This window comes from Terrapene carolina, unplaced genomic scaffold (assembly GCF_002925995.2).
Source record: "Terrapene carolina triunguis isolate 2854851 unplaced genomic scaffold, T_m_triunguis-2.0 Scaffold194, whole genome shotgun sequence".
NCBI classification, from domain to species: Eukaryota; Metazoa; Chordata; order Testudines; family Emydidae; genus Terrapene; species Terrapene triunguis.
In genome coordinates, this window is record NW_020664545.1 from 13,004,918 (window position 1) to 13,031,820 (window position 26,903).

Here is a 26,903-nt window from a genome sequence, read left to right on the forward strand (position 1 = left end):
CCATTGATCACTACCCGTTGAAGCCTGATGATCTAGCCAGCTTTCTATCCACCTGGGCAGCTCTGCCACTAACTTCAGGGTGACCTTGGGCAAGTCCATTCACCTCCTGGGGCCTCAGTTTCCCCATCTGTAAGATAGGGGTAATGATACTGACCTCCCTTGTAAAGTGCTATGAGATCTACTGACGAGAACTGCTAGATAAGAGCTGGGGACTATTATTTAAGATCACAGAGGGAGAAATTCATTCGTCTCTGCAGAAGGGGCCCAGCACAAAGTCTATGCACCACTGAAATCCCACTTTAGCTCTCAAAATAGGCCTGAAGTGGTGTACAGGCCTTGGCACTGTGGTTGCTTTTACTCAGCCCAGACAGTTGAGGGGGATTTCTGGACACGTTTCTAGAGAACGAAAGGACGTCTTACCTGCCATCCTGCCCTGAGGAGTGTGTGCGCCTCCTGCGGAGACAAACCAAAAACCAAGTTTATCTGAGTGGGGGGATTTAAAACAAAACAAAACAAAAAAAAAAGCCTTCCCTGAAGGGGCTGTTCTACTTGACAGCAATAATTAATCCCGAAAGCACGTTCCTCACTCCCGGGAGCGGTTTAATTAAAATCAGCTGGTCGCACTCCATGGCAGAGCGCAGCATACGCCGCTGATTTGTAGGGCAGAGGCTAACCCCAGTCAGCTAGCTCTAGGATAACCAGATTGAGAACACCATCCTTACCTGTACCTGGGCTGCTCAGAGGTCTCCGAGGGAGACCGCTCAGGAACAGAGAGCGACGTTGAAGAGAGCGTCGTTGCTATGGAGGCTGTGGTTGCTTCTTCGAAGGAAGGGGGAGTGCAGGGTAGCAGGTCTGGCCTTCCTGCTATGCCCAAGACCAAGAGCAGAAAGACGACAGGAAAAAACAGGCTGAAGGAGTTAAATACAAGCAACACTGGCCTGTCTCCAGCCAGCCGCTGAAGCCATGTCAGTCTGCTGTACCACCACTGGGATCCACACCCCACAGGCAGTGGGCAGTCTGAAATGCTGTGCACCTGCGGAGGTGTTTGGGGGTGGACTGACAGCGCTGACTTGAGCTAGGTGAGGGCTCAGCACAGCCCTGCCACGGAGCTTCACTCCCAACTCCACCAGTACGGAGCCTCCTGGCTGAAACCTGTCATTGCAATACGGGGCCAGGACCACGGAAAGCTTCCTCGCTCGTACCCAGCTGGCTTTGGGCTCAGACTGTCAGATCAATACCCCCGTATGCTCAGACGATGAACGGAGCCCTCAGCGTTTCACCCAACTATGCTGTAAAGATGTAACATTTATGGGCCCGGCTGGCCACTGCCTTTTACCATTCAGAACTGGTAAAAGTAGCACAGATGTACGTGACGCAAGGCTGTGGAGAATCAGACCCAGCTTTCTCCTGGCAAAGGCCAAGTCTTGTACTGTACAGCAGTACCTGAGCACCAATGGAATTGGGTTCCACGTCCCCATGTAGCCCCAGTTCTCTTCTCACTAACAGCGAGATGGTCAACAAGCCAACAGCGTTTCCATGGTGTCTGGACTGTCCCTGTCATCACTGCGAGTGCCAACTAGCAGTGGGCACCTTGCAGCAGTGATGTCAATTACCATTTTTACACAGAACCCCTAAGGTGCTGGCTCTCTCCAGAAGTGGAGGGAAGGGACTCCACCCTCTTCAGAGCCACTGGCGCTGCTTAGCCATATACTTGTTCCTAATACTATGCCAAAGCAATATTCTCTTACCTTCCCCCCTGTCCTGGTTAAGTTTAGCACCTGCAAAGCACAGCAAGAAATGGAATGAAGAGCGGTTGATCCAGGGAAACGCATATTTGGTGCACAGTGAGGGAAACTGAATGAGTACAGGGGAGGATGCTAAGGAACAGCTACACACCTAGGGGGAGAGAATAGCCACAGGGCAGCCAAAACCACCACAACCGTTACCTTCGTCGTCCAACGTGGGGTAACTCCTGGCGGCTCGGAGATCATACTGGGCTTCATCCCTCTCCGAGGGGATCTGGCTAGCTGAAAATGCAGCTGTTGGGCCAGGCATCTTGACAGCTAACAAGGCACTACGTCCTTTCTTAGATGGAGACGATTTCAGAGCTGCAGCCAGAAGAGTTAAGGAGATGAGACCACAAGCCACACTCACTGACTGGACACTAGAGAAACCATCCCGCCCCTTGGATGAACATCCGCACAACACAGCAACAGAAGGACTAGCTGTGGGCTGTTGATACCGTTTGCCTAAAGAGCTTCCAGCTCTGAATCAGGCACGTCAGTTAGGAAGTTTGATCAGCTCCAAACTGCAGTGAGCTCCAGCTTCCTGGCCATTGCAATTTCCTAGCTTAGGCCAGGCCTGCTGTGGGGAGAGCCCAGTTTCCCCACATCGTTAGCTCACATAAGGAAGGTTGACAGGAGAAATACGAGTTCCTCTTGGCAAGCATTTGCCAATCATGCCCTCTCACGGATGTCCTGAGGCATGGCATTCTCGGATTCCTACACACCTGCTTTAAGAACTCTATATACCAGGGGTTCTCAAACTGGGGGTCACAAGGTTATTACATGGGGGGGAGGTCGCAAGCTGTCAGCCTCCACCCCAAACCCTGCTTTGCCTCCAGCATTTATAATGGTGTTAAATATATAAAAAGAGTTTTTAATTTATAAAGGGGGGGGGTTCTCATTCAGAGGCTTGCTACGTGAAAGGGGTCACCAGTACAAAAGTTTGAGAACCACTGCTATATACTGACACAAGGGCACCAAGAGAACTGTGCAACGGTGGTTATACATACAGGTGTCAGGAGAACTCAAAACACTCATGCAAAGGAGTGGGAGCAGGGAGATCGGAAGCAGCAGGGCTACTTTAGTACGGCAGAGCATTCAGTCAAGGTCTTCCCTCCTAGCAGGGTCAGGGGACATGGGGGAGGAGAAGGCTGCCTGCCCATCCCAAAGGGAGGTGGTCCCAGCGGGTGCCCCAGGATAGCGAGGCTGCAGACACTTACAGGAATTCTTTCGGAACACTGTGTTGGTCATGAATTTGAAGAATCTCTCTGCATAGAAGCTGGGTCTGTGCACTGAGACCGTGTCCTAGAAACAGGAGAGGTGATCAACATTATGCTTAAAATCTCTCTCCTTATCAGCACTGCCCAGCGAGTCGTCTATTCCACTGCCAGCACCGTAAGCACCTCATTTCAGGCAAGCCTTTCCATCTTAACACTATAAATATGCTTGCAGCATGGCCTTTGATTTGACTGCATTTTGATGAGGTTCTCAGTGTATTACGTTGGGCTGGTGATTCTGCTGCTTAGAGGGTACCTAGATTTTTGGAGGAAGCAAATGACCTTATTTCATACAAGAGAGTCCCCCGGCTTTGTTTGTTGCTGTTCAAAGCACACTTGGATACAGTGGAATTGGACATGGTCACCAACATTCAGCAATACAGCATCACTGCATTTTAGTTGTACTGTGCATTTCATTTTGTGTACTAAAGCGGAAACTGGCTCTGACAGCTTTGATGTTCTCTTCTGCTTCCGTAACCACCGGCTTCTGTAAATGAGGCAAAGGCATTTTATAGAAATACGATGTGCGTTTCTGAAGAGCAAGTCATCTCCCACCTGAAGTCAATTTTGCAGCAGCACAACTTGCTGCTGTGGAACACATTGGAATGGCAGAGGAAAACAAGTAGAAAGTGACTCCTCGTTAGTAGATAATTCACCCGGGTGGAACTACGAACACATCACCCAGTGCTCTGTGCCAGTACAAAGGTCCCTAGGACAATACAAAGACAGAGGACCGAAACTTGAGGTCTGACAGCTAAACGGTTGAGGAAGTGGGCCGAGCTAAGGGAACCTGAATGGAAGTACCATTCCACTGCCCCAAGCGTATAGGCGTGAAGAATTCCTCCTTTCCATTGGATGTAAGCTGTACCCGCGGAGAGACTACAAACAGCAAGGTAAATGGCACCAAACTGCATACAAGAAAGCAATGTCAGTACCCCTGCAGACCACAGCTTGCTGACAGCATTTCTCACCCAGGGCTGTGTGTGTTGAATACTCACCCCATCATGGACAAGGGCCTTCCAAGTATGTTCTAGCTTCTTGATGAACCTAATTTTGAGAGAGAGAGTGTTGGACACAGGTTTGCCCTCCTCGCCCTGGCCAGACCACCTTTCACAGCAGAGGACAGAGAGCTGCTAATATTCCTTCCCGTTCTCAGAGCACAGCTTTCCTCTCTCCAAGACAGCTGCACTGATGCCTCTGAAGCAGAGATTTCTAGGTCTCAGGAGCTGGAAGGTCAAGACTCCCTGGAAACATTGGAGGTGGGAGGGGCACAAGAACTACTCCCCTACACATGGTACTACCCCTCCAGAAAGGGGAGACTTTTCTTTAAGGAAAGCAGATTCAGCACCATTGGCTGAGATAAGAGCTTCAAGATAAAAACCCACAGCTTTCAAATATGCAGTGATCAATGTGAGACAGATTGGGATACTTGCTCTCGGAGACGGTCGTCTCAAAGGCAGGCTTTCATCTCTCTCCATACAGTATTGAAACCAGGTTTTATAGAGGCTCAGGAGTCCGAGGATGCTCAAGCCCCCTTACCTGTAGGACTGAAGGATATCTATTATTCCGACGTGCAGCAGGAGGTGCTCTCCTTTGCCATTCACGGCTGGGATTCCTCCCATTCTGAAGAAAAGAAAACATTGTCACACCAACTCAGAGATGCCCTACGTTACTTGTGCTGTATGTCAGAGTGGAAAGACAGATATCCACATTATCGGGGGGACAATCTTGTGGTTAATCACGTTGACTCTGGTGCAACAGCTTTCATTAGAAGATACAGTACCTGTGGAGTCATGCATTTTTCTGTCTGACTGGAAGGTGGTGTTCTATGAGTCAACCTTGGTACAGCACTTGACCATACACAGTGCTAAGGTTTATTATGAATCAGGGGACTGCTCTCTCCTACCTGGGCCAGACACCCCAGGGTTCCTGTCCTACAGCAGGACATGGGTTCATACTCAGAAGCTAGACGTAAAGAACCAGCTGCAGTGCCACATGTGAAATGCACCCTTCAGATACACTAAGCTAGCAGCTTTCTGCCAGTCGCTAGTGGCAACCTAGGAGGACATTAAGACGCCTGTGGTACTTCAAGGAGACATCCGGGCAAACATCCCCTTCTCCCAAAAATATACGTTCTGACATTTAAGACTGGGTGTTAGCACCCACCACACACCAGCTGCTCCCTACAGCAGTGGTTAGGTAAGTCTTCGGCGTGCCCTTCGCAGGCAAAATGCTTTGAGAACCCTAGGGCATAACGCCCCCTTTTATTGTAAGGGCCAGACTGCTCACGAGTACAGATGGCACAAGCCCTGGATCAGTCAGTGGGAGTTGTGTGCATATAAAAGCAGAAGCTTGGCCCAAGTCTTTAAGCAAAAGTTTGTTTTCAAACCGCCCCCCCCACCCCCGCCCATTAATACCCATCTTGAATTTGCAGCGCAGTTAGTATCAGCACTTGGTAAGTCGACACGCGGACATCAGGCTGTCCACTGGAATTAAGAGTTATTTGAGAGAATGGAAACACCAAAGTATTTCCTGGCTCTTTAACTGTACAGAATCCTAACTGTTCAAAACGGAGCAGCTGGTCTCTCAGAGCACAGATGCCAGCAGACAAACGGAGCAACCCCACCATGTTAGTGAGCCCAATCCACCGAGCCATAAAACCAAAATGCTGCAAGAGCCGCACACGGCAGAGTGCAGCAAGCACTAGGCAAGCTCCACCTGTGCACTTCCAAGCCTCCCCGTCAAACCCCAACATGCCCAGGCCTGGATCTCTCCTGAGCAGAGGCCGGGTGCTGCTAAACATGCCACATCCTCAAACCACGCTGGCCTGCTAGGATTCCACAGGGACCAAGTGACAGTCTCACGATCCAAGCAGAAACTGAACTCTAATCTCCACGGGCTAGTCTAGTGTGTAGCCCCACTGCATCACCACACTCCTGAGCGAAGCCTGCCCCCATCTCTCCGCCCAAGACCAGTGCTGGGCCTACAGGCTGGTACAGGGCCCAGTTACCTACCAGATGAGGTGCAATTCATGGTCACGACCATTGTAAATAACTAAATGGGAACTGGTAAGTGTTTCAGAACGACAATGACCACATTTCACAACCAACTACTCCATGCTACAATACATCAGTGGCTGCGCTCCATTTTCCTTAGGGTAGATGGGTCATGCAGCTAGTTCAAGCCAACGGCACAGGGTGGCAACCTTTAGAGATTTACTACGTTGGCTTTTTGCTTCCACCCACTCCCATTACAGCAGTGCAAGAGAACCAGGTTTTCACCTACGTGTCATCTGTATCTATGGACTCCCCCCGGGCAGCCCCACCCTGGATGGACTCCATGGCTGTGGAGTAAAGTGCCTTCTGCCCAACGGGACGCTTCTCATCAGACGTGCTCTGGGCTCCCTCAGTTTGCCGCTCCCGTTCTTGCTGGTCTATGTTATGCACCCCGAGCAGCAGGCTGTAGTCCATGATTTTAAAGCTTTCCAACACCTATAGGTTAGTATCAAGTTCAAGAACAAATCAGACAAAAAGACAGTCAGTCCAGTAAGTTCTCACATGCTACTTCAAAGGCAGACCCAAAAGCATGGAACAGTCCATCTGGTTACACAGAACTCATGCCAACAACTCCTAGGCAGCAGCGTGAGAGAGCGTCAGAGTTAATCACCCTTTGTTTCAACACAACATACTTTGGGCTTGGTCTAACGGATCTCAGACACCCTTGCCATTGTCTTTTAGGTGGGTTGTGGGATGGCAGAGTTCACAAGGAGCCATCATCTGCTGCACACTGTACAGTAGAAGCTTGTTCACGAATTCACCCCAATGACCCAGTTCTGGATGACTGAATTGTGTGAACTGGAGAATCAGTGAACAAATGTGATCGGAAGAACCAAGAACACCACAGCACACGGCAAGCTGTGTCCCAAGTGTCATTTGGTTTTATGACATTTCGTAGGACACTAATGAATGTTCTCTGAAACTGGCAGAGTACTATGAGCCCGAACTACTGCACTCTGCTTTTGGGTGAGCTGAGAACTGGGGTGGAGACAGCTGGCTTTGGGGCTTACAGATTAATGAGCTAATAAAAGCATGGGACAGTCCATGTTGGTTACAGCTGCTAGAGAGCTACACAGTTAGGCAGTCCAGCTTTCTAGGTTTACCTTGCCCTTACCAAGCAGTCTCGCTGCAGCGTTTTCACCAGTGCACTGAAGGTGTCTGTGTCCAGCATTAGGCCTTCTGGCATGTCCTGCATGAAGTCCAGGTCCTTGAAAGTGGGGCTGGATTTCTCCTTCTCCTTCTTGGATGCCCGGCGTTTGTAGGTCGAACCTTTCAGGTCAAATTTGAGGTGCATTTTCACCACCCGGGGCAGGATATTGTTCATCACCACCACCCGAATGTTCTTGCCTCCCGACTGAACGCAGTACAGTCCATAGAATTTTGGCAGCAAGGTCCGTGGGTTCTGGTTCAGGTTCTGCAGTGGGGCAAGGAAGGCAGAAAGGGAAGGTTAGAAAGAGCCATTGTGAAAAACAACTGCTTTGTTCAGTGCAGAACTCAAGCTCAGATTGGCTTTGGGAAGGGTTTGCAGACTAGCATTTGCAAATCCAGAATTTATTTTTACCTTGACAGCTTCGCACAAGAAAGATCCCAAAGAAACTCCAACTAACCATTTGAATGGCTTCACCTAGGACCTGGCTTTACAAACTGGAAAGATTGTTATGCCTTGATTTGCCTATAGAAAATAAGATTTTGCACCTCTCTCTGGGCAAATAGCCAAGTTTGGGAACTCCCAAACAGCTTTCCCCACAAACTGCAGCTAAAGAAAGGGAAACCTAACCAACCCCCCCCCCCCACTAGTTAGTGGGAATTTAAAGTTTTAAAATATCAAATATCCTCATCCAATTGGAGATCTTACAACTATGATCTGTTCCCTAGCTCAGAACAAACCAGTGGCATAACATGTATTACAACATCTCTATGAAGCCTCTCCAGCAGGAAATACTATCGTCTCAGCTTACCTTTAATAGAAAGAGTCAAATTTATAAAACAGTCTGCCAGAGAGATCAGTTAAGCCACCCCACTGTCAGGCCCATTTTAGGCAATCATGTTATTAGGAATGATATCACAAACCCGGTTTGCTTGTTCAGCGCTGGGAGGCTTTTAAAAGGAAACAAAAAGAGCTATGCATGCTATATGAGAGAAGAGATGAACCTGCCAGATTTCAAAACAAAGGAAAGCAGAAGCACAGCAAGTGTATGAAAATTTAATGCCCTTCATCTCATCTTTCCTCACTAGACCCAGGAGTGAGGTTTTTTTCTGAGTGTGTCAGTCGATACAGTGCCGTACAAAGCCACCCCTGCCAGCCAGCAGCTGAAAGCAGAACTCCACTTTCCAGAGTTAGAGCAACTCAGCACCAACCGCCCTGGTGTCTTGTCTGTCTCAGGTCATTTTACAACTCAGATGAGTTTCAGATAGCAGCAGGGAGACCCTCATAGCAATTAGCACAGTGTAACTTTACAAAATAGCAAACAGCACAAGCGCTTTACAACAGGGCGAGAAGTCATGTTTGAGCCTGTATCATTATTTTTATTGTCCAACCATCTAAAGTTCCTGGGACAAGACGAGTCTAATTACTACTTTCGTTTGAGATGTCGTAATCCTAGGAGCCCTGCCTAGCGTGCTGCACATGCTCAGACAGAGTCAAATTTTCAAAAGCTCTTCAGTGATTTAGCTGCTTAAATCCCATTTTCAAAAGTGAGCCATTGATTTTCAGTCACACTCTGGAGCCTCGGTGCCTGAAGTGCGTCTGAATAATAATTCCTAGCTCTTATCTAGCTTCTTTCTTCAGTACCTCTCAAAGCACTTTACAAAGCGAAGTATCATCACACCCATTTTACAGACGGGGAAACTGAGGCACTGGGAGCAGAAATGGCTTGGCCAAGGTCACCCAGCAGGCCAGTGGGATAGCCAGAAATAGAATTCAGGTCTCCCCAGTTCCAGTGCAGTGCTCTGAGTGAGGCAGGGATCCTGAGGAATATAGCTCATCGGGTATTTAAAGACTAGTACGATGCACACATACAAGGGGCAGAGTGAAGGTCGTGTGGGTAACCTTAGCTCTGGCATTTCCATAGCACAGTGCTTCCCCTTTGCAGGCTTCGGGTTTTTCGAATGCAGTTTTTTATCAGGAATTGGGCCTTAAGATGCAGCTGTGTAGGAGGAGATGCTTCCTGCCACTGGGGGGGACCCACTTTCCCTGGTACAGTGGGTTCCTGTTCTGGTTCTCTCGTTTTCTTCTCCTGGAAAGTCTCTGCTGAGCCCCAGTGCACGGCCATGCTAACCCACCATGCTGCTGCACTGTAGAGCAACCCACAGTCTGGTGTCGGTTAGAAAATGCCAGGCTGCAGCCACGGGCTGATACAGGCAAAGGCTTCAGCTGACAGACTGGTACCAGGGGCCTGTTGACGGCAGGGATCCACTACAATAGAACAGCCCGTTGCTAAGCAGATCTCTATTAAGCAGCACACACACACAGGGGAAATTCAGGAAATAGTAGGGATGGGTACTCCCGAAACAAACATGCTTGGGAGTTGCACAAAAGCAGGGCAATAAGGCACCCACTCTGCCTTCACAAACCAAGGAGCATCTGATAGGAGACAAAGGGGAGGAGAAAGTTTCATCCCTTATGGCCTCCAACAATTAAGGCATGATAATCTGCTATCCTGGGACACAACAGCAGTAAAGCAGGAGGAGGGTGCAATTACTTGTCAGGACATGGCTCAGCTGTCTCCAGGTTTCAAGTGAGCTGAATTTTGTTTCCACATCAGGCTTCACAATAGGCTGTTCATTCTGTCATGTGCGCTAGGCAGGCAGGCAAAGCAAGCCCTGCTGGGTTACCAAACACCACCCTTTGTGGTGCTGAGGACAGGCAAGCTGTACATTTCTCCCACAAACCAAAGCCCTGATACGCACCATGTAGTAGCCAGGAAGAAGTTTCTGTAAGAATTCCGCTTCCTTGTGCATCACAGTTTTTATGATGAACTCGTCATCACTGGTGACATAGAAGAGGGAGCCACTGGCACCAGGGTTCGACAGCTCGATCAGAGGCTCGTTACATAACGAATACTAGGAAGGAAAGAAAAAAAAAATAAGATGCCATTCATATACCACATGATAAGCTATGACCAGAATAATACATCTGCCAGGCATTCCTAAGGCACCACCTCATGGAATCTAGATCAAGAGGTCTGGGATATTAAGCAGTATGGAAATTGTGAACCTTAAACTGGAGTTAGGTCTCTCAGTGGGTTAGGTGGACGACAGCTTACAAACAGCTGCATACATTACAGTCCAGAGTGCCCCGACTGCTCACTGAGTCAAGCTAATCTGCCTGCCTTCAGTAACACCCAGGCTGCAGAACGACATCAAATCTTTTTAATGTTTTGTGCCCTGTACCACCACCACATATAGGGTTCTTTCCCTCAGCGTGTTAGTGTGCGCGCAGACAGAATGATCAGATTTGAAGAGACAAGCCAGCTTGTTCAGCGTTGTGTGCTGCAGTGCCAGAGAGGAACAAAATGCACTGCCTGTTCCCAAGACTAAAGCTCTCCCATGTGCTCAAAGATACATGGTTTGCAGAGGCGTCCCTCACACCCTCAGTGCAGCAACTAAAAGAGGTGGGACCCCCCCCCCCAGAAAACTCATGTATCAGTAGGCATATGGTAATTATGCTTCCCTGTATTCAGAACCCAATCCTGGAGAACAGAGCAGGGACTAGAAATCTGAACAGCAAGTTCCCAGAGCAGAATGTGCATGAGGAGCAGAAGGGAGGAGGAGGTGTTGTGTGGATACAATACCCCAAAAACATTTGCACATATCAGACAAAAGGGGTTAGGGCAACATTATGTAGGAGCTGATATTTGAAGAAGGTAAGGCAGGGTAAAGCAGACAATACAGAGGGGACATAATCAGAGCAATACATTAAATGCTATCATTACATGCTGAAAACAGCTTTCAGCACTGCATGGATTAACGATCCAAGACTTTATCAACTTAATTATCTCATGCATAATTAAAAGGCATTCACTGCCGTAGTGGGCCAGAGAATGGGGAAGCAGTGGCTGCAAATCAGATCTGTGACCTTTGGAATTCAGGCAGGCTCTCTCCCTCCCCCAAGTTTGTAACCATTATCATCAAATCAGCAAGCATTATCCCAGATGGCACAGATGGGGATTTCTGTTGTTGTCAAGCAGCCCCATCATACAAGCTCATTTTTGCTGGTATGTTTTCAGTCCTCATTTCTGACTAACTGCAGATATGGGCAAAATGGTTACATAAAAATGGCACCTTCTTAAGAAGATCTGCTCCCGCCTCCAAGAAACTTCGCCTTGCTATCAGCAAGACGAGGTGCAACCACTCACATACAGGAGCCAACTTTAACGGAGGCCTGACCTACGCTTAAGTTTTAAACTGACGTTGCTCAGGGGTAGGAAAAGTTCACAACAGACACTGTAGTTAAGCCCTATCCCCTAGTGTGGGCACAGCTAGGTAGATGGAAGAATTCTTCCGTCATTAGCTACCACCTCTCCGAGAGGTGAATTAACTACAGCGATGGGAAAACCCCTTTGTCACAGTAGGAAGCAGCTACACTACAGCTGCGCCGTAGCTGTGTCACTCCAGCACCCATAGTGTAGACATGGCCTTAGTCTATTCCAAATCCAATCAGTGACCTGACGGGAGAATATTGGTTAGCCCTGACGAGCCATTTCAGCTCTAGGAGAGCAAGTTAGAGTCTATTCTGATTTTCACATTACCAAGTGTTAACTACTCTCAGATTGTTAAATCTTTATTACTGGGGATGATGCATGAGGCAGAAAACATCTTCCCTGAGGTCCCGAGGGAGTTTAGAATACTCATCTTTTTTCTTGTAGACAGAGTGCATTTGTTGCATTATCAGTGAGTAACAGATATGGAACCCCACCATATCATTTTAACCAAATGCACTTTAAAGACTCCATGACAGTAGATTATTCTATTCTTCCTTTAACAGAGGGTGCCCTAATAGACCTCATTCACTGGGAATGGACTCAGCAAACCAAAGCAGAAATACCAGAAGACCAGGAGCCTCTCAGACCCACACTTCCAGCTGGTCTTTCTCCCAGATTGTACAAGAGAAGCACCACCACAGACTTCCTCACATTTGGGATCTGCTTGATGTACAGGATCAGAGATTCTCTCTAATCCCAGTACTTACCTCAGTCTCCAGCTACCAAATATTAGGTGGGGGATGTTTGGCTTTCTTCTCTATGTTCTCTCCTCAAATCTGACTTCAACTGCCCCTGTGATATTGACCCAATCACTTGACTCCATGCCTCAGTTTCCCCCAGCTATTATCTGGAGACTGAATTTAACAAAAATCCAAGGAAACCCCCTAATCCCGTGCAGCTGACTGGTCACATATCAGTCTGTGGTATGGCGTTCCCCCATCTTCACTTTTGCTGAGGCTTCAAATAAAGCAGTTATATCCAAGCCCATTCATAGCTAGTACTAACCCCAGAGAAATAAAGAACTCCACACATACCAAATAATCATCTGGACGAATTCCAAAGAGCTCCCGGAAGTACCGAAAAGCCACGGGTGCATAGGTTTTGAACCTGAAGTCAGGGTAGTGGTGAGCTGGAGTGAGGTTACTTCCTTCACTGCATGGCAAGGATACAAAAAGAGCAGGCATGTTATTTCACACTAACGCCTCGCATACTCGCACATTTACACCCAGCCAGTTAATAGATATGAAAAAAAGGCAAATTGAGCTTTGTAAAAAGGCATCCCAAGAAGTCACCAGCCTAAGCACAAAGATCTTGCCTGACCTCATCAGGACATTAACAAAAAGATCTAATATTTTAACCATCTGGCAAGGAAACACTCACTCCTTGGGAAGAGAGAATAGAAGTTTGCAAGGCTAGACGTATTTACATACAGAATCTCGATTCTGTAAGCCCTGCACATGAACAGCTCAGCCATGCAATAGCTGAAGTGGTCCAATGAACATTGTTGGCTCAGAGGGTTTCTTCAGTACAAAGATAACATAACATCTGGAGGTGAAAATTCCACGTAAGTAGGTTAAAAAGGACGACAATTATAAAGGCAATGAAAGCTTTGAGGCTAACAAGCCCAGTAAGCAGATATATCACAGCCCATAGTAAATCTAACCCCATCTCTTGAGTTGCAGCACCATGATTTCTAATGCTTCCAGTAATGTGCTGGTAAGAAATAGGTGCACACTTGAATTCTGAGGGCCCACTTTTCTGCTTAGAGTGAAGCCCCTTTAAATCAGCATGATGAAAGGAAACAGCCAGCCCCTGCATTTTGTTTCACTTGTCCACTTACCTGGGGAAGAAAATGCTCTCCACCACATAAAAATCCTGCATCAGGACGTCTCTCTCTGGCTTGGAGCTCAGGTTCCCCACCGTGTAACCAATACCCAGCTGGATGGCCCCCTTCAGAGTGGTCGAAGTGGTCTAGCAGAAGGAAGAGAGCAGTCAGTGCACATTCACCGTAAGTTACAGCAACAGCCCCCACATATAGGTAACCTTGCTGCTCTGTGATCATGCTGATGAGGGAGGTGTCAGATATTAGCTGCTTTGTATGAGGCCAAACTACAGACTGCCTCAGGTTTCTATAGGATGACAGTTGTAAAATGCTTGTAGCGTGTAAGGTCAGCACAATACACTGCAGGGAAATCTAATCAAACTGGTTGGCCAATTGCACACCTATATTCCCCATTTGCTTCTTGATTCTAGTCTATTCTATTCTCAACCTCCCACTTGTACGTGTGGCCACTACCCTCCAGAAATCAAGCAAGAGATGAAACCTTTTTGTAGGTAGTTTCGCCAGAAGCATCAACTCCTCGATGACCTATCTTCTTCCCTTGGCCAACTCCAGGCTGTCCTGATAATGATGGGGCCTGGGAAAGAGAAGTTTTCAGGTCAAAGTGGTGAAGAAAAGCTACACTAGCAGAAGGAAGAGAAGAGGCACAGTGGCACAGCTGTGGTTATAAGGAATGCAATGGTCTGCATTTATTCCTGTGCAGAGTGCATACAGATGTATTTGGCACCAGCAAGCTTTAAACACTAAATTATACATCCGCTGGCTATCAACTCCCCTCTCATTCTGAGGGGTTTGTTTCTCACACACAGGACTGTGGATCTTGACATACTGGGAGGAGGGATGGTCTTGGGTTAAGACACTGGATTGGGACTCAGTTCTAGGTTTGTTTCCCAGCTCCATCAGACTCCCTGTGTAAAAGCCAGAAAGGACCATCATGATCCTCTGACTGCCTGTATAACAACTGAAGGCAAAAAACAATTAATTTCAGTGCCTCGGTTCCCCATTTGTAAAACTGGCGATACTTCCCCACCTCACAGGGTAATGGGAGAATAACTGCATTCATGTTTGTGGGGTGCTCAGGCACTGTGGGGATGTGAATCAAATACTAGCCAGACTGATCAGTCTTTAAACACCCCACTCAGATAAGTATCAGGCCATTTGGGCTTCAGAGCTCAAAGCCAACCCCTTATACTCCATCTGAAAGCCAGCAAGCAGAGTGGATAACGAATCACCAGTGTGGTGTTCATGGGGAGATACTTCACTTAAGCAAGCTGCTGTTTACAATTGATTCACCAAGCCAGGTGAATTGCTGTAATTGTAGCAGTTTCCTCCAGAAATGTAGCCAAGGTGCATAAAGTGCGGTCTGAGTGCCAACACTAAAACCATCGCCATCCCCTCCGCTCTTCTGTCCCGTCTCTTCTCCATCTGCTCCTTCCAGAATCAGCAGCAGAGCTGTACACATCGAGCCAACTGCACATCGTAAAATTCAAGGCAGTGTTTCTCTGCAGTCCCATCCACCTATAAACATCTCTGCCTTGGAGTGCTGCTTTAATGACTCTGCAGCTGCCCACTACCCACGGCGATTGAGAAGCGTCACAGGCAGCCAACAACATTCAGTGGACTCACCATGTACATTTAGGGGGAGAAATCGTGCTTGAGCATTCTGCTTCTGTGAAGCCACTAACAAACAACAGCCAGACCTTTAGACAGGACTCATCTAGGCACAATATGTAATGACCCTAGGCAGTCTCTCATGGAGGAACACTACATCAGTGGTATTGGCTATGCAGCTGCACTTGACAATTTATCAGCACTGATGTTTACAATAAAGGGAGTGTGATTCTATTCAGACTGCAGCAAAGTATTGCAATATTTCCTTCCAATTACCCAAGCTGCTAGAGTGCCTTCTGGACAGGACCAACTGGATGCCTTTACTTCTTTCTATAAAGATCTATGTAGTCTTGGACATTTCTACAGCAGACTCCAGCCATTCTGACTACCATTACTCCACACATGTAGTTAACGTTACATTTTGCATCTTCCCCCCAATGACCTCAAAACTCACTACAAATAGGAATTAAACCGTTGCAATCCCACCCCATGCTGTGGGTAATTAACCCCATTTTACACACTGACCAACAATGGCACCGACAGGTTACGTGACTGAAGTCACACAGCAAGTAAGAGTTGGGGATAGAGGGCAGGGGCTCGACCCCCAGGCCCTTGTTCTAACCATCACAGAGCATTTCCTGTCCCAGAGAGGACTGGATATTTATTTGTGCAATGAAAGAAGGAGTTAGCCTGTCCAGAAGTTTAATTTCCCACTAGGTGTTGATTTGGGGGTGTGAGAATGGCTCTCATACTCCCAGAGCCATCGCTTTATAGAAAATTATAATTATTGTTAAATGAGGGCCCATCACGGTATCTGGGTGCCTACAAACAATGACCCCCCACCAATCCTTATTACTCAAAGTCTGACACAGCTGGACCAAACAAAAATTGGCTGAACACTGCCCTAGAGATCAGGGGCCAGCACACGGGATCCTCCCTGCTGCCAACTGTGGTGTTTAACTCCAGAAAGCCAGAGCGACTTAGCAAACTATAACCTATCGTAGCTAATGAGTGAGAGAGGGGTGATCCCTGGGACCCATCCCCTATGTAATAAATAATCCGCTCTTCTACTGTGCTTAGTAACCATCTAGTTTTTACATAGTGCTTTTCATCAGATCTCAGCATTTTACAAAAGAGGTCAGCATCATTATCCCCATTTTACAGATGGGAAACTGAAGCACGGGGAGGGGAAGGGACTTGCCCAAGGTCTTCCAGCAGGCTAGTGGCAGCGTCAGGAATTTAGAACCCAGGTCTTCTGAGTCTGTCCAGTGCTCTACCCAGCTGACCACACGGATACACATTCAGAACTTTACAAATTGCACCTAGAAGCCAATCAATGGTGCACTGGGGAGATACACACACACACACACACACACAATATCACACCTCACCCAAGACATTTATAGCAGCTTTTATCATATTTGTTTTATTCTACAACCACTAAATCTGCACAATATTACAGAACAGTTAGCAAAGGGAGAAAACTTAAAAGCATAAACAAGAGCCAGATGGATTTTCAGGTGAGATTTCAAAGAGTTGATGAGGCGCACACACTCAGAGCTGCGGAGCAGCCTCTTGTACCAAGAGCAGTGGGATTGTCGAAAGGTACAGAGACAAGTGGTAGGTGAGTAGCGCCACTGAGTGTGTGCGGGGGGTGGAAGAGATGCTATATTTGCATAGCTTATATGTATCACAGGCTGTTAAAGCCAGGAGTATACTTTACAAAGGTTTTGCTCTTATCAGTGCTTCATTCTCAGGGAAAAACGCTAGCCAGAGCCAAGAGCTTACTCAGATTCTACAACCAGTGACAAAAACTGAACCACATGAGCACAGCAGCAGAGAGAGGGTGGGACTGGTCGCTACAATGGGTAGCATTGACTAGAAATCTGGTAACTGAAGTAGCAAACTGAATAAATATTTAAAGGCCTGATTTTCAGGTGAGCACCTGCAGCTCCCATTGACTTTAACTGGAGGATGGGGTATGAAAATCAGGTTCTCAATATATGTACACACAAGTTTAGTGTCAGCTCTAGGAATTTTATCAGCAGCTTTCCCCATTTCCGATTTAGACTTGCGTGCTGTTTAGTGAAGCACAATTTATTGGGATCTCTATTCTAATAAAGATACCTCTCCAAGCAAAGCACATTTTGTAACTTGCTTTTCCACCTGAGCGTTCAAATACTTAGATGGGGGCCAGTTTCAGTAGATACATTTGTTGTGTTAGACTACAGGAGCTTGAGTTGCTCAGGACTGGTGAAGGGTTACAGAGCTTTGACCAGAAGGTCAGGGATTTAATTTTGGGCCTGCATTGGTAGCGAAGTGCTTACATGGCTTTCATCACTGTAGTAATAAAATCCTTAAGACTATCTTCTCAAAACCCCTGAGAGGTAGGGACATTTCATCCCCACTGGACAGTTAGGAGGGATAGCTCAGTGGTTTGAGCATTGGCCTGCTAAACCCAGGATTATGAGTTCAATCCTTGTGGGGGCCATTTAGGGAATTGGGGTAAAGATCTGTCTGGGGAGTGGTCCTGCTTTGAGCAGAGGGTTGGACTAGATGACCTCCTGAGGTCCTTTCCAACCCTGATATTCTATGAAATAAATTAAGTGACTTGTCCAAGGTCATACAGAAAGGTTGAGGCAGGAATGGAATTTTGATCTCTTGAGTCCCAACTCAGAGCCCAGTGGAGAGCAATGGAGTACTGGTGAGATGGCCCACCTCAGTGCGCACCCACACACACACACCGGCTGAAAGCCTGTGCTATCAAAGTCATATTGTAAAAAAAGCCACAAATGTCCAAGAAGTTAAAAATTGGACACTAACAGACTGTGAATCCCAGTGATTGAACCTGCTGAACTGTGGCAGTTGGGCCCAGAAATCCATCTGTGCACTTTCCCCACATACAACCAATGAAATTGTTGCATGAAAATTATCTGTAGAGTAAGGGTGGTGATGGGTTGAGATTCTGCTGTTATTGCAATGGTCTAGGATCCTTGACTTGGCACAGATACATGTGGCTAAAAGTGGCTTACTGTAGCTAAAAGCCCATGCTCTCACACAGGTGTAATTTGTAGAGTCAAAATAGCTGAGAACTTGAACTGATCAGTAACAAATCCCAGTGATGATTCAATCCGCTGATACTCTAAATAAAAAGAATTCTCAGCCATGCTTGTAGCAATTTCCAGTGCTCCACACGGACTCAGAAAAACCCGAGGAGTCCTTGTGGCACCTTAGAGACTAACAAATTTATTTGGGCCTAAGCTTTCATGGGCTAGAACCCACTTCATCAGATGTATGAAGTGAAAAATACAGGAGCAGGTATAAATACATGAAAGGACATTCTAGCCTTCAGAGTGAGAATCCCTGAATATTACATAGATTAATTGGTGGGTCTCAGTCCAGTTCCAAATGGTCATATCAACACCACAAAATCCATCACCATAATTTGCCCTATCACTGCCAGTCAGCAGACAGAAGGGCTGAATGGATCATGAAAAACACCCCGCCCCTCAATGCCTTGCCCTGCTGCCAACCATGCTGTAGGAAGATAGAGGACCTCATTCTCCTAGGCTGCCAACCTGGCACCTTCATCAACACCAAGATTTACTTAAAAAACCATGACTCTTCCACCTTGCACATTCCTCCATTTCAACTGTGCGCCATAAAAGCTCTATTTGTGTTCTCTCTCCCCCTCTGCAGAAGGTTTTAAACAGCAGTATGCAACTCACCTCAGTGAGGGCCGTCTTCTTCAGTGCCAGACCTGAGGAGAGAAGAACAGTAGGTCAGTAGGAGGATGGTCACAGGCTCTTTGCAGGTGCATTTATCCCAACAGCTGATCAGTCAAGCAAATTGCCAGAAAAAACAAGGCAGTAATTTTTTGCCCAGCTTTCATTTCTGCAAGCGCAGGGGTCCCAAGTTAAAGAACAAGCCTGGACAACTTGGCTTTTAGAAGCTCATAGGGTGCCTATGTCTTCTTTTCTAGCTCTCGGTGGGGTTTTTACTCTAAAAATGTTATGTCAACTATGTAACTTTCCCCTACTTCTTGCTGCTCCTCCAGTAATGGGACTGGGCTACACTGAAGAATTATTTAATTAAAGCCCAAAGAGGACCCCAAAGAGGCTTTTATGATGCTCTCTTCTAGCCACTCAACAAGAGGAAAAACTGGTCTGAATGGAGCCCCAGATCTACTTAAAGAACCCCACGCGCACTAATGCATTAGCCTTCATAGCACCCTGGGGAGGAAGAAAGTATTATTCCCATTTTACAGACAAGGAACTGAGGCACAGATTAAATGACTTGCTTAAGGTCACACAGGAAGGCAAAGTCTGAGCATGTCCCACTAGCACCTTAACACAAGCCCGTCCTTTTCCCACCCTAGCTGTAGTCAAACTTTGCAGACTGAGCCACGCACGTTTCTAAATGAGAACAGCCCCCTTTGCTGTCTGAACCAGAGCACACTAACAGAACAAGGGGCCGTTAGAATGGGCTAATGCAGCACTACTGAATTTTCATTCAAACAACAACAACAAAAAAGAAAGAAAAAAAACCAAACCCAAGCAGTTATGTGCACGGTATCAACAGCTCAACCAGCCCTAATTCTGGAGAGTTATGGCTTTCATGAAGCTGACCCTGGATGACTTCAAGCATCAGGAGCTGCTCAAAAAGAAGCCCTTTCAGCAATACACCACACCCCCGCAGAGCTGCCCTAAGGGCTTGCAAGTTAAGCAAGTAATCCTCTTCTTACATGGAGAGTTTTGCTGGAAGAGCCAATGTGCTAAATGGGAGGGAAAAGCCCTTTTTAGAAAGAAGAAATAATGGACTTCACTGTGAGGCTGCCTAACTAGCGTTACCTGCTTCCAGTTACACACAGGCCTTGTACACGCTTCCAGGCTGACAGGAACGATCGGATCAGCAGACTATTGAACAATCCTTAATCCTTCTAAATGAAGGATTTCATGTTGCAAAGCAGAACACTGAAATTCACTCTGCACAGAACAAAGGCTTCATACACACAGCCTCCCCTCCCCACTTAACCTGCCCTTGAACTACCAGGCAGACATGTAACTGATGCAGCTCCTGCTTATGGCCTAAATGCAGATTTCCTACAGTCTAAGGAGTAGCTGTTTCAGCAAGGCAGGAGGAGCAAGAGGATGTTTCTGTCCAAGAGCAGTGCAGGCCAAGGGAGCCAGCGCTGCTGATCAGACTTTCCCATTCGGTCAGACATTATGGAACTATCACAGCTTGACCCAAAAGCTCTTCAGAAAAAGAGGGGATGCTCGCAGTAAGTTGGGATGTGTCATGCCCACCCTTCTTGAAGAGCTGAGAGAGATTCAACCAAGTGGCAGTACTACAAGATCTGGTTCAAAATTAGTATGAACAAGAACTGAGATTAGCAGGAACATCCTAATACCATGCTGATGCCACAACAATGCATCTACAGGGTCCTATGACAAGGGCACCCTTCCTTCCGTTATATTTCAGGAAACAGATCTCACAACAGAAAGAAAAGTGCTTCCTGCTGGTCGCCAGGGGCTGGGCCCTTTCTGAACAGATGCTAGAACGGGGTGGGCCAACTTTCTGGCCTGAGGCCCACATGGGGGTTCCGAAACTGTATGGAGGGCCGGGTAGGGAAGGCTCTGCCTCCCCAAACAGCCTGGCCCCCTCAGAACTCCCCCCCCCCCACCCCCCCCCCCCCCCCTGTCCCCTGACCGCCCGCTACCGGGAAACCCCCCCCCTGACCCCCCCCTATCCAACCCCCCCCCCCCGCTCCCTGTCCCCTGACTGCCCCGCCCCTATCCATACCCTCGCCCCGACAGGCCCCCTGGGACTCCCATGCCTATCCAACCCGCCCTGTTCCTCGTCCCCTGACCGCTCCACCTCACAACCTCTGCCCCATCCAACTGCTCCCTGTCCCCTGACTGCCCCCCAGGACCTCCTGCCCCTTATCCAACCCCCCTCTCCCTGCCCCCTTACCATGCCACTCAGAGCAACAGGACTGGCAACCATGCCACCTGGCTGGAGCCAGCCACGCCGCAGCGCTGCCCGGCAGAAGATCGCAGTGCCGCCGCCCAGAGCGCTGGCGGCACGGCGAGCTGAGGCTGCGGGGGGACAGTAGGGTAGGGGCCAGAGGCTAGCCTCACTGGCCGGGAGCTCAAGGGCCGGGCAGGACGGTCCCACTGGCTGGATGTGGGCCGTAGTTTTCCCACTTTTGTGCTAGAAGATGATCTCATTTGTTTATAAATATTCCTAGTGAAGACCAAGCCAAATTTTTATCACTGCATCCATGGCCCAAGATCCACGTGTTAGCAATATGAGGAGACCTAGCATCAACAGGCCAATAGTGGCTTCCATGGACCAGGTCTAGGCAACCTGGTGCTTTGAATGGTGATGGCAGGCTGACCACCCCCGATGTTGCTAGCACAGCTGGAGCCGAACCGGCCGTAGGTAGATTGCCCTAGGCAAACAGAACCGCTTATATCAGGGGTCGGCAACCTTTCAGAAGTGGTGTCAACTTTTCATTTATTCACTTTAATTTAAGGTTTTCCGTGCCAGTCATACAGTTTACATTTACAGGGGCTGGCAGATGGAACCCCAGACCCACAGTGGGGGCCGGCGGACAGAACCCTAGACCAGCAGCGGGTTGAGCTCGCTGCCGGCCCGGGGTTCCGTCCATCCAGGCCAGCAGCCGGGACCCCAGGCCGGCAGCGGAGCCCCTGGGACCGGTGTCCGGGACCCTGGCTGGCAGGGGGCCGGCGGACGGAACCCCAGACAGGCAGCAGAGTGCCACTGAAAATCAGCTCGCATGCCGCCTTTGGCACGCGTGTCATAGGTTGCCGACCCGTGGCTTATATCTTATTCAAGTGCAACAGGTAAATGACCAGTAGGAAGGATGAGCAGAAAGGCCCTGGATTCCATTCCACTGTACTGTCGTCAGCAACCGATACTGTTCTTTGCATAAATCGTATCGCTCACTCCCACGTCAGAGCTCACAGGACTCACTTCTGCTAGGATGATGAGCAGTCAGAAAATCCTTTCACAACCTTTCTAGGTCACAACATGGTCTCCTGTGTGCCTGTGCGGCTTAGCCAGATCGTAAGTTCCTCAGGACAAGGCCCCTCTTCGCAATGCCAACAAACACGCCATCTACTTGAAGGCATGATTCAAAGGGCCAGATTCTGCTCCCAGTTACACCAGCGTAGCCTTGTTGAAGTCAATGGAGGTGAACAGTGTAACAGAGCAGAATTTGAGCCAGAGGCGCTACGTTTTCTGTGCCGACTGTAGGAAGGTAGAGGCTAAGGCCCCTTTTGCTACAGCTTTGTATTCCACGGGAGTTAATCTTTCTGCACATTGTCCGAATTCCAGAGCAAGAGATTATCTTTAATTTTGTGATAATTACCACAAGCGGCTTTAGCGCCCAGCATCTGGAGTGTCTAATGTTGTCTGTGTTCCAAGTGCAGAGTCCACACTGATTGTCTGGAGTAGGGGTGATCAAACCAACCACCTGGGGCAAGGGATCATGGCTCTTTGGAACAAATTTTGTTTCGGGGGACAACAGCGTTGACGGCAAAAGTCGGCTTTCAAAATAAACAAACTAGTCTGGGCAGAAACGGAAAGTATTCCATTGGCTACTCAGTGTGCAGCATTAGGCTGTGCTTATCTCTTAAGTAAGCTGACAGATGGCCTGGTGAAAAAAAACTGACAACTTTAGCTCCGGGGTAATACAGCCACGAAACACAGCACTGGGGTTTATGGATGAGTTGGAGCTCTCCTTTAGGAAGTTTCCACACTGAACAAGCTAATGTAACCCGAGAAGTCCATATTCACACGGGAGAATTTTCAAGACAGTCACTACAAAGGCTACTCTACTGTAACTCCAACTCTCTGCCCGTCTCCATCTCAGCCCTTGTTTTTTGCAATGTATGTTCTGTACATTTGACTGACTTTTTTACAACATTCAGAGCTGAGAATTCTGATTGCAGCACAATGCAATACCCCTTTCTGTTTGATTTAACCCTTAACCCTTCCCTTTCCTGGCTCTTCCTCTGGCTGCTGTCTCAATTTCTGTTTTTTCCAATATAAGCACTCCTTGGGGCAAGGGCTGGATTTATTTCTGAAAGCATCATGCATATTTACAGAGCTATACAGAGAGATTCTGGGGGCTGGCTTCCACTTTTAGCGTTCATTTATGCTGTAACATCCTTGAAAAATCATGTGTATTTAAACTGAGACTAGACACACTGGAAGAGAAATTAGTTGTTTCATTAACAATCAAGCACAAGTTAAAACAACCCCATTTATTATTTGCATCTGACTTCACCAACATCAAGGCAAGTCCCAAAGGACGCATCCTCCTTGCAACATCCAGAACCATCTGTAGCTACCTACAACACTAACAAACTACCAGTAAGTGGCCCACAAAACACCAGGATACAGGCTGAATTTTCAAAAGCTGCCTATATTGGGTGCCTCACTCCCTTACGTTCTTTTGGAAATCTCAGCCACAGTTGTAATTTGTCTGATTTTTTTTTTTTTTTTTTTAAAGGTGTCTACACTATGCACCTTTTAGCAACACAGCTGGGCTGTTACAGCCGTGCCACTAAAAGGTGTGCAGTGTAGCCACTCTTTGTCAGCAGGAGAGAGCTCTCCTGCTGACAAAATAAATCCACCCCCAACGAGAAGCGGTAGCTTTGTCAGCGGGAGAGCTCTCCCGCTGACAAAGCGCTGTTCGCACCAGCGCTTTTCGTCAGTGAAACTTTTGTCGTTTGGTGAAAGACGGAAGTGTGGTGTAGACAGAAATCTGAGCACTCAGATGGCACAAAATTGAGATGTTGAGAACAATATTAATCAAGGAACCAAAGGACATGAAGAGAAGGAGTTCTTGAATTGCCTACATACCAAGGAACCATGCACATTCTTAACCTGTCTAGACAATATGGAGAAGCAAAGAGAGCAACAAGAATACGAAGATTTCTTGTTAGAACAGTCAGTTCTAACTGCAGCTTGTTCTGGTCAATGTATTACATTACAAAGCACTGGAAGAGAAAGTGGAGAGCGCAGAGGTATGAGCTATAAAAAGGGAATGAACACACACATATTATACATGTTATAAGAGAAATATGGTGGGAAGTACTGGAAATGAAACATCCATCTTAAGAGATGGCACTATGCTGTTCTTTTCCATCAGAGACTGATCTTAAAAAGAAATTAAGGAAAAAGCAATTCGGAAAAGATGCCAAAAAAGTGCTTCTCATGCTGAGACTCATAAGCATCCTAAGTAGACAAGGCAGCCAGGCAAGGCAAGTCAGTGCAGGCATTCAGAATGCATCCAATGGGAAAGTGGACTGGGATGAAGCCAACCTCAGAGAGCCTCCATCTTGTCCCTACAACATGCAGTCTCAGTTCCTACCCAGCAGCACAGCATGAGGGCAGTAATTAGAGGGAAAACAGAGGAACATCACTCTGAAGGGGAAGCTATTTACAAACTGGCCTTCCCACTGATCTACAATGACCTACTTTGCCTTGTTAAATAGATAAGCCTTCCCTTTAAAAAACAACACAGCTTGCTTAGGATGATATACGTAAAGTAACCCACCATTTAAAAAAAAAATACAGCACATCCCTGCAAGGAGGTGCTGTGGCTAACTGTACCCAGAACAAAGAAAATTCAGCAGTTTATGCCATTTGTGAGCTTACAGAATTAGTGAAGTAAAGCAATTTGAGAGATTGTACTCATTAATGGGGAAAGACAACATAAGATGAACCTGTAAAAGGCAAGCAAACTGAAATGAATCCATTCTCCCCTAGAGCATTCAGGACAATTCAGTCAGTTACTTTAGACTTGTCTATACATAGGAGTTGCACCTGTTTAACTAACTAGCTATAAAACAAGTCACACCAGTTCAGCTCTGTGTTTAGACAAGCATTCTACAGCACCATAAGTGAGCATGGCGCGTTATAAGCACCACACAGCTCAAGCCCTGGAGCTTACCATCCAAGCAAGCTGTACTGAAGAGGGTGGAACTGAGTAGCATCCAGCTTTCCATAGCCACTGGCTGGAGCAGGCTGCCCAGGAGACTTTCAGAGGCCCCCGGACATGAGTGGCAGCATCAGACTACTTACTTCAATTTGGCCTCTGGAGTAAACAGCTAATCAATCAGCAGAGAGGGAGAATGTCCAGCTACCTCCCAGTCCCACCACTACAGCTTCAACTGCTTGGTCCTCCATACTCCTCTCCTTATCCTCCCTTCCTTCCCTCCTCTACGCCTATTAATTCTTCTACTCCCTGACAGTATGTAAAAACCAACCACCACCACCACCACCACCTGGAGGAACTACCATGCCATTAGCCAACCATCATCCTCTGCACTCTGATTTTATGTTGCACACAAGTGTGCTGAAAAATATCCATGCAATCGTCTCCAAAATCCTTCCTGTCCAATGAGCGAAGGAAGACAGAAGTCTATGGAAGTCAACTGCTGGCTCGGTAAAGTAGAGTAGGGGTTTGTTTTGTGGAATGTTGGTCCACCTTCTATGGAGAGAGGGTGCTAGATAGTTTGGATGGCCTCCACCCCAGTAGAAGGGGGAACCAATCACCTTGGGAACAGACTGATCAGAAAAGTCAGGAGGGGGTTAAACTAATAATGAAAGGGGAGAGTAAAAAGAGGGAAAATATCAACACTCCACTGGCACAAATCAAGATGTTGAGAACAATATTAATCAAGGAATCAAAGGACATGAAGAGAAGGAATTCTGGAATTGCCTATACACCAATGCTAGGAGTTTGGGTAACAAACAAGAACTGGAATTGCTCATTTGTGAACATAAATTCGATCCAGGTGGTATTACAGAAATCTGGTGGGATGATCTGCACAACTGGAACGTGAAAATCTATGGTTGAAACCTATTTAAGAAGGATTGAGTGGACAAATCGGGAGGGAGAGTGGCACTGTCAAAAATGCCATTACCCGGTTTCTGAGTAACTGGTAATTCAGAAGAAAATAATATTGAATGCTTATGGAGCAATATTCTAACAGATAAAATACAAGATCAGGTATTAGTTGGTGCTGACAACCAAATCACACTAAGAAACAGAATGACCGCTACCTTATGTGCCTATCTATAAAGTGTAGGGGGGGAAAACTGTGTGATCATGGGGGACTTCAACTGGAGTGACATATGCTGGAAGTCTCATGTTGCCAGTACTAAAACATCCTTGGAATTTCTAAACATTACACATGACAATTTCTTAACTCAAAGTGTTGTAGCCAACATAGGAGAATTCTATATTAGACCTTGTCCTAACAAATAAAGAGGAACTCATCATTGAACTAAAAATTAATGTTAGCTTGTGTACAAGTGATCAAGACTTGATCACATTTATAATGTGCAAGTTGAATGAAGTCCAGACCAGTAAAATATATACTTGGTGCTTTAATAGCATGAATTTCACAAAGCTGAAAACAATTGTGAGCCAAATCAGTTCGAGGAAGAATTTAATCAGAAAAATGAGAATGAATACCAGATGCTCCAAAAGCCACAAAGCCGTAACCAAGGAAGAAGGCTGTGCTGGTTAAAAAAAATGACCTGGTTTAGAGGAAGTGAGGGCAGCTATAACAAATAAAAAATAATAATAATAACAAATGGAAGAAAGGGGAAATTAATAGTAATGTAGTTAAGTTAAGTACTGTAGAAAATTGATAAGGGAAGGAAAGAGACACAAGGAGAAATCTATAGCCAGCAGAGTTAAGGACAATAATAAAAAGAATAAAAAGAATGGACCAATGGTATTGGTCCATTACTCAACGAGTTGGTAGAATTATCAATTATAATGCAGAAAAGTTCAGTAAATATTA

At 47.0% G+C, this 26,903-nt stretch overlaps 1 protein-coding gene across 4 annotated transcripts in view; it reads right to left on the minus strand.

Moving 5' to 3' along the window:
• The window catches only part of PIP5K1C (phosphatidylinositol-4-phosphate 5-kinase type 1 gamma), a 53,526-nt gene that overhangs the window by 12,237 nt on the left and 14,386 nt on the right, over positions 1 to 26,903 (minus strand). For 3 of the 4 annotated variants that reach the window (XM_024203224.1, XM_024203222.1, XM_024203223.1), the window contains exons 1-11: positions 13,441 to 13,562; positions 12,635 to 12,752; positions 10,027 to 10,179; positions 7,232 to 7,531; positions 6,347 to 6,552; positions 4,601 to 4,684; positions 4,060 to 4,108; positions 3,005 to 3,089; positions 1,947 to 2,108; positions 723 to 861; positions 421 to 453 (exon numbers count right to left, since the gene is read on the minus strand). In XM_024203224.1, coding sequence (XP_024058992.1) covers positions 421 to 453; positions 723 to 861; positions 1,947 to 2,108; positions 3,005 to 3,089; positions 4,060 to 4,108; positions 4,601 to 4,684; positions 6,347 to 6,552; positions 7,232 to 7,531; positions 10,027 to 10,179; positions 12,635 to 12,752; positions 13,441 to 13,481 — 1,370 coding nt within the window. In that variant the 5' untranslated portion in view covers positions 13,482 to 13,562. Of the gene's footprint in view, positions 1 to 420; positions 454 to 722; positions 862 to 1,946; positions 2,109 to 3,004; positions 3,090 to 4,059; positions 4,109 to 4,600; positions 4,685 to 6,346; positions 6,553 to 7,231; positions 7,532 to 10,026; positions 10,180 to 12,634; positions 12,753 to 13,440; positions 13,572 to 13,924; positions 14,018 to 18,779; positions 18,812 to 26,903 lie in introns of those variants that run through there. The other variant, XM_024203225.1, reaches the window with a different exon arrangement.